The following is an 8138-nucleotide window of genomic DNA, read 5'->3' as shown; positions in this document are numbered from 1 at the left end:
CGTGTCCGGATGACAGGTGGACACCACTGTCCCTGCCGGGAACAGAAGTTAGAGGGGTTCAGTCCTCCAACTTGTCCTTCCCCTTCAGTGTTGTCCATTGCTCTGAGTATTTTTGTTTCCGTTGCTGTGATGGAAGACAGTGAGGTGAGCAAAAGCACCCGGGGAGGAAAGGGATTATTTCGTCTTACACTTCCAGGTCACACTATCACTGAGGGAAGTCGGGGCAGGTTCTCAAGGCAGAAACTGAGGCAGAGGCCATGGAGGGATGCCGCTGACTAGCTTGCTCCTCATAGCTTGCTCAGTTTGCTTTCTGATATACCCACCACTTCCTACCCAGGGGTGGCACTGCGCACAGTAGGCTTGTTCCTCCCACATCAATCAGCAATCAGGAAAATTGCCTTCAAAAGATTTATACAGTTGAGGTTCCTTTCCCCAGATAACTCTAGAGTGTGTCAGATTAGCAAAAAAAATCGCCAAAACCAAAACATATATACATGCCATCAGGACATCCCTGTCCACAGGTTAAGATACTGGGATCCTGGCGTTGTGGCTAAGAGTCATGTTGACAGGAGCTAACACGCTGGCAGCATCCTTCCATGGGCATGGGGTATCTCCATTTATTAATTCTTTTTTTTTTTTTTTGTTTTTCCGAGACAGGGTTTCTCTATGTGTCCCTGGCTATCCTGGAACTCACTCTGTAGACCAGGTTGGCCTCGAACTCAGAAATCCACCTGCCTCTGCCTCCCAAGTGCTAGGATTAAAGGCGTGTGCCACCACCACCTGGCTCATTTATTAATTCTTTCATTCCTTTGGGATGCTTACAATTTTCCTTATGGATCTCGTAATACTCATTTGATTTATAGTGAATTTTTTTTTTTTTTATTTTGTAGGCAGCTGATGGTAATTTAATTCCTCTCCTTGTTTGTTCAGGAATACGTTTGACTTTATCTTTTCCCTTCGTGTCCCACAACCATACACTTAACATTTGAGGTGTTCTTAGCGTCGTCTGATAGAGGTGGGTTTCCTTAAGATGGCCAACTGCATTTCAGCAGGTGTGTTCTCTTCTTCAGGCACGGAGACATCCACCAATCTCCACCAAAAGCTCTGCTACCACGTCTTGGGGACGGATCAGTCAGAAGATATTTTGTGTGCGGAGTTCCCCGATGAGCCTAAATGGATGGGTGGAGCTGAGGTATCGTATACTTGCCCTCAAAGACAAGACTTAGGGATATGTGTGTAAATATTTCTAAAGCGGGATTGTAGACGTACTAAGGTGAAATTTTAAAATATTTAAAAATTTTCAAATATTATTATTCAAACGAGTTATTAAGAATGCAGATGGTAAATCGTCTACCTGTTAATTTCAACATTCAAGTCTTTTTTTTTTTAAGACTTATTTGTTTTATGTGTATGAGTACACTGTAGCTGTACAGATGGCCTTGAGCCATCTTGAGGCTGCTGGGAATTGAGCTCTGACCCCCCTCGCTCCCGCCCCACACACGCTTGCATAATTCACTGTAGCTGTCTTCAGATGCACCAGAAGAGGGCGTCAGATCTCATTACGGATGGTTGTGAGCCACCATGTGGTTGCTGAGATCTGAACTCAGGACCTTCAGAAGAGCAGTCAGTGCTCTTACCCGCTGAGCCATCTCGCCAGCCCCAACATTGAAGTCTTAATAAAAGCAAAACCTGCTTCTGGCTATGCCAACACGAAGAAAGCATGGACACCCCAGAGATCAGTACTGTAGTCTTGTAGAATGTTTCCTGCTGCCCTCAGGTGAGAGGGAGAGACCAAGTCTCTCTGTGCTGCTGCTTCATCCATGCCATGTTTCCTCACTAGGCATCTTTTAGACATCTTCCCATGTTATAAGGATTCATACACTGGCTGGGGGCAGTTTTTAACCACAATTACCCAAGTGCCGTGCTCTTGAAGTAGGTTGGCTCTGCTGTATTTTGCGTCTCGAGAGTCAGCTGTGAAGGTATGTGGGCGCTCCCACAGTAAGACCCCACTTTTCTGTCTGTGTGCACGGGAATGTTTGTTGTTGACGGTAGGGGAACATGCTGTGTGTTTTTTATTGAGGTTGGGATGTAACATCTCACTGTGGGTCAGAATCTGCCAGAGACCTGGGAGCGAGCTGAGGCACTCTCTTTTCTGAAAAGCTAGTAGGACTTTGGCAGCAGAGGAACGTTTCAAAATTTAAATTGTTACTTGCCAGTCTGGTTGGAGGGATACAAGAAGAGTGACAGGGTCTTGTCCCCGTGTCTTCGTGTGTACTGTTCTGAGTTGTTCTTAGTCAGCAGTTTCCTTGCCGTGGTTTTTCCATCCCGGCCCATTTGGGTGTCAGGTGAGGTCTGGAAGGTTGGGTTTCTCGTTTCTCCTTTTCATTTCCTCATAGCATCGAAGGGAGGGATTAGAGGAAGGGGAGGGCGTGGCTCATCCAGAGCCTCTTGCTGGCTCGGTTCATCTTGGCTGCTCACCTGTGGTGTGCTCGCCTGTGGTGTGCTCACCTGTGGTGTGCTCACCTGTGCGATCCTTCTGTATCAAGGTGCCCTTCATTCTCAGGGCCTCTTTCCTGTTGTTCCTGCTAACCATCACATCCTTCCTGCCAAGCTTTTGGGGTATTTTTGTGAGGTTCACACCTCCATAGCTTCCAGCAGGGATCTTTCCCTGTGCCTCCTGGCCCAGAGGAAGTCTGGGGCCACTTCATCCCTCAGGTTGCCCTCTCACCTGCCTTCCAAGGCCCTCGGGCCACCTCCCAGTTCATAGTCCCTCCTGTGCATACCACGCTGCAGTGCCTGGGGGAATTTTGTCTTGGGCCTCTGGACAGCTGTCACAGAAAGATGTGAGCTACATAGTGTGGATGAAGGGTCAGGGTGGAGGGGAGAGATTACTGTGTTCTAGGTTAGACTCCACCAAAAACTTTCTTATTTTGAAGTCATTTGCAAACCAAAACTTAAGCAAAAATCTCTAAGAACTCAAAACTTCCCAGCAGGGGGTGCTGCAGACTAAAGATTGTGGAAATCCTCAATGTCAGAAGGACTCAGACAGCTATCTGAGTCCTACACTGGGGACCTAACTCTGTCATACTTTATTCTTGAAGTTTTTTTTTTTTAATCTTAAATCAATATGTATTACATATAGCCATAAGCTATTTTCATACATTAGCTTGTACTCTGTAGTAATTTAAAAATACATACTTATATATACAATTATAGTCATTACATATAGATTCTCATGAGAAATTCACACACACACAAAACATAGAGTCTGTTTTGTGCTGCCTAACTACTCCTGGACGTATGGCCTGACCTGGAGTGTGGTTGGAATACACAGTGTGCTGGTCTGGAGGCCACCGTAGGCTCATGTATTTAAATGTTTGGCCCTCAGTTAGAGAACCTGTTTTGTTTGTTTGTTTGTTTTTTGGTTTTTCGAGACAGGGTTTCTCTGTTTAGCCCTGGCTGTCCTGGAACTCACTCTGTAGACCAGGCTGGCCTCAAACGCAGAAATCCGCCTGCCTTTCCTCCTAAGTGCTGGGATTAAAGGCGTGCGCCACCACTGCCCAGCTAGAGAACCTGTTTGGGAAGGATGAGGAGGCGTGGCCTTGTTGGAGGAGGTGTCACTGGGGGAGGGCTTTGAGCTTTCAAAAGCCCACATCAGGCCCAGTTGTTCTCTCTGCTGTACCTGTGGCTCTACTGTAAGCTCTCAGCTACTGCTCTAGTGTCTGCCCGCCTGTCTATCTGTCTGCCTGCCTCCGTTCTCCCTGCCGTGTTGGTTATGGACTCACCTTATGAAACTGCAGTCAAGCCACCATTTAAATGCTTTCTTTTGTAAATTACCTTGATCATAGTGTCTCTTCACAGCGATAGAACGGTATTCAAGGCACCCGGTAAGCGACACCCGAAAGGAGATAGCTGGTTTCCCCTTTCCCAGAAAGTATCAACTGCAGATCTCTGCTTGGAGGGACGCCTGCCCACTTCCCCTTGTTTGTGTTAGGATTGTTTGTGTCTGGTGTCACCTGTGTCCAGTCACAATCTGTGAGTTCATATCACCCACCACCTCCCGCTCCTACAGTCTTTCTGCCTCCATTTCTCTCTCTCTTTCTCTCTCCTCTCTCTTCTCTCTCTCTCTCTCTAAAGAAAGAAAGAGAGAGAAAATGAAGCTGTTGATTAGTGTCATGGGGGGAAGGATCTGGGAGGAGTTGGGAGGGGAGAGAATATGATCAAAATATTGCATGAAAAAAGTTTGAATAAAATAATTTTTTTTATTAATTTTGAGAATCTTATGCAGTGCACGTAATGTATTTTGGTCATATTTACCTGCTAATGGCTCCCATATCTTCCTTCCCACCTTTCCTACCCACTCCCAGCCACATGGCCTCTTTTTTGTTGTTTTTTGTTTTAGATAGCTCACTGATTCAGATTCCTGCTACCCGTATGATCATGGATGTGGCACCCACCATGATCATGGATGTGGCACCCACCATCCACCAGAGTGTGGTCAGTCTGTCAGTTGTCTGTCTGTAGCTCCTCAGGCAGGGGTGGCGGCTTGCTCCTGTGCCCCTGTGAGCTCATGAGTGCAGCGGTCCTGTTAGGTTCAAAAGGCACCAATTTGGTCCAGTCCTCTACCAACTCCAGCGTCTCCTCTCTCCACCACCTCTTCCTGAGCCTTAGGGAGGCAGTGGCTGAGCACTCCACTGAACTTTTTACACTTTGGACTTTGGTCAAGCGTGATGTTTTGCATTAGCCACTGTCCACTGCACAAAACCAAATAAAAACAATGAGGTTGGAGCGCCGCACTGATATGCGGGTTTATAGGTAGGGATTCGGAGGTCAGTTTGGTAAAGGCTGCCCATTTACCAAAGTAACCGTGGTAGGTTCCCATGTGGGTCCTATGAGCTCCACAACCTTCTTTATCCTATGAGGCACGCATTTCCTCCTGCGGAGTTGACCTTAGATCCAGTCAGAAACAGTTGGCTACCCCATACTGTTCTTGCTGCTCTTTGCGCCCATGACCATATCTTGCCAGGCTGGTGGTTAATGTAGCCCAGGGTGCAGAGCTGGGCAAGAGACCTTGACGGCTTTTCGGCCCAGCAGTCTGCATAGCACCCCGAACACCATACTGATTACTATAGGGGGGCCTCTGCAACGTGCCTGGGGAGACAGAAGGCCTCAGAAACCAAACTGGAGACCTAGATGTGGACAAGAAAGAAGCCCATGCTGCTGCTTACAGAGCAGCTGTGGTAGGAATACCATTCCGTGCGGAGGTTAGGTGTCCCCTTGCCTACTGGCTTCCTTCAGCTCTTGTACTGTTTACGTACACTTAAATAAAACACTGTGCTGTTTCATTAACACCTACTCTAGTTTGTTTTCCTGAGGCTGTCATAAACACCAAGACTCAAAACAACTTGGGGAAGGAAAGCATTTTATCCGCTTGGTTAGAGTCAGTTATCGAGGGAAGTTAGGGCAAGAAACCTTGGGGAAACTGCCCTCAGGCTCGTCCAGTTATCCTTCTACAGCTCAGGCCCACCTGCCTAGGGATGGCACCACCATGGTAGGAGGGTTTCTCGGACATCCATTAGCAATGAAGAAAATGCCCACTAGGGGTTCCCTTCCCCAGGTATGTCAAGTTGACAGCCAGGAAGAGGCATCACAGGACCCCAGTTGATACTCAGGTTTTGTAACACATGCATCGCTGAACATTATTTCTTTAATGGGCCTGTATTTTGACTGCAAACTGTCACTTGAGCTCCCGTGTAGAATTTTTCTGCCTGTGGTGTCATGTGTCCGCACCCCAATGTACGTTTGTCACAGTGCATGTGTGCTCAGAGAATGCTATCGGGAGCTAGTTCAGGCCTTCCATTATGGGTTCTTGGGACCAAATTTAGGTTATCGGGCTTGATCACTGAGCCATCTTGCCAGCTTAGATTTGGGGTTTTTAGACTAGAGATGATCAGCCTGCATTGCCGTCGGAGGGCTGGTTGACTACTTGGCTCCCCTGAGTCGTGTATCACTCAGTAAGGGAGGAAGGAAAACAGATGAGATTATTGAATAACCAAGCTTGTGTACCAGGAGAGGAAGGAGAGACGGGTCAGAGACCTAAGTGGCTAGCCCTCGTCAAGAGCCGTATTGTTTTGAATAAGGTTATTTTCTTTCTTTTTGTTTTTTTGTTTTGTTTTGTTTTGTTTTTTGGTTTATGCTCAGGGTGTTCGGTTGTATGTGATTCTAACTTACCAGGCAAGCATATCAAATACCATTTGGATAGATTCATGTTTTACTCAGCTGTATTATTGTACTGTCTGAGAATGCTGGCTAGCCTGGCATATGACTGCCTGTTACAGATATGCATAGACACACTGTGTGCATGGCTGCTTGTGTGCCTGACGCTGCCTCTTCGGCCATCCATGAGTCCTGTCTGCAAACTCATCATGTGCATGGAGTTTAGCATTTGAAAGTTTTCCTTAATTGAGTGTTGGAAACAGACTGAGCATCAGAGCGATGCCGTTATGACTCAGAGCCGTTATGAAAGGAGTCCAGTAAATCTGGGAACGTTTGCCTCAGAGGAACATGATGGACTCTCCAAGCTGTTAAAGCCGTTTCCCTGCCTCTGTTAGCCTCCAGTCTCAGTCAGGGGTTACTGCTTTTTCTGCACCTTTCACATACACAGTTAGTTCTCGGCTCCAGCATCCAACACAGAAAGAGGGGAGTGTTTTAGTCCTAGAGGATGGCATCTGTCAGTCCTGAGACATATACTGAGAGTGAGTGCATTTTATATAGCCTGGGGACACACTTGGCAGTTCAGTGGTCATGGGACCCCCACACCTACTTTTTGGTTTTTCAGGACAGGGTTTCTCAGTGTAGCCCTGGCTGTCCTAGAACTCACTCTGTAGACCAGGCTGGCCTCTAACTCAGAAATCCACCTGCCTCTGCCTCCCAAGTGCTGGGATTAAAAGTGTGTGCCACCATCGCTCGCCAGGATGGGAAGTCTTAAGAGACTGACTTTAGAAGTCTGACTCCTCCTGAGGAACTGTGGGCATATTTTCCCAAAGCATTCTGGGGTCTCCGTTTTTCAGAGCTTTTTCCATTAGTTGCTCCTCTCCGACCATCATACATCATGTTCAATCTACAATATTGATTATTCCTGTTTGCATCTGTCTGTCTCAAACGTCTTAGTGTTAGCTGTCAGAGCCCTGCCCTGGTTTTCTGTGTAATCTAGAATTGAATTGAGTGGCAGGCAGCCACTGGATAACCCCTCAATAATCCTGGTTGAATAAACTCGTCCTTACCTACGATCCGCTGAGTAGCTATGTTTGTGGCATGTCTTTGGTAGAGACTGTAGAAGCCGGGCGATCCTGCTGAAATCAGCCAGCTTTGGTCACACCTGTGTGCCCTCATCTACTCTGTGCAAACGAGAATATGCTTTTACTTTCAAAAAGTTTTTGTCTGTGAACCTTGATGTTGGTAGCTCACTCCAGGGGTGAGACAGCACACAACTCAGTCTCCATGTCATTGGTGGCGTTTCCAAGTAGCTGGAACCGTAGCAAGCCCCAGACACCAGCCTTCTTTTCTCCCTTAGATATCTTCTAGTTGGGTTAAATCAGCACTCTAAATGTAGGCCGGAGGACACCATAGAATGTAGCTATCACAATACTGGCACATTAAACTGTATAGTAGTAAGAACGGCGCCTTTCAGCTTTGATTCCTACCAGTACCATGAGGGAGGTAGGTGGGTCTAGCATCAGAACATAACTGTCTCACTTATTGTCATTCTTGGGGTTTTGCTTGTGTTAATGTTTGATCAAGGACAAAAGTGACTATGACCTTAAGGAAGTTTGCAAGACTTAAAATCTCATAAAAGAAAGGGTATGAAAACTAGAAACTTAGGAATTACTTATTTCATATTTGGAAGACAAGCTAGCATTCCTGCTTCTCTTCTGCACCCCGTGGTTTTAGTCAGATTGCTTCCAGAAAGCGAGGTTAGTATAGCTATGCTCATAATGCTTAAAGCAGCAGTGCTTTGTAGGGGGGACTTACGCTGTCCATCAGAGTCTAGACCCTGACTCTCTTGTTTGTTTGCTGCTGCTGCTGCTGCTTCTTCTTCTTCTTCTTCTTCTTCTTCTTCTTCTTCTTCTTCTTCTTCT

General features: G+C 46.7%; 1 protein-coding gene across 1 annotated transcript in view; it reads left to right on the top strand.

The window, feature by feature from the left end:
• The window catches only part of Prep (prolyl endopeptidase), a 93536-nt gene that overhangs the window by 30621 nt on the left and 54777 nt on the right, over window positions 1–8138 (top strand). The window contains exon 6 of the mRNA XM_031346508.1: window positions 1071–1192. Coding sequence (XP_031202368.1) covers window positions 1071–1192 — 122 coding nt within the window. The remainder of the gene's footprint in view (window positions 1–1070; window positions 1193–8138) is intronic.

Source organism: Mastomys coucha, unplaced genomic scaffold, assembly GCF_008632895.1.
Source record: "Mastomys coucha isolate ucsf_1 unplaced genomic scaffold, UCSF_Mcou_1 pScaffold3, whole genome shotgun sequence".
In the NCBI taxonomy this organism is placed as follows: domain Eukaryota; kingdom Metazoa; phylum Chordata; class Mammalia; order Rodentia; family Muridae; genus Mastomys; species Mastomys coucha.
This window is presented reverse-complemented; position numbering and strand designations above follow the sequence as displayed.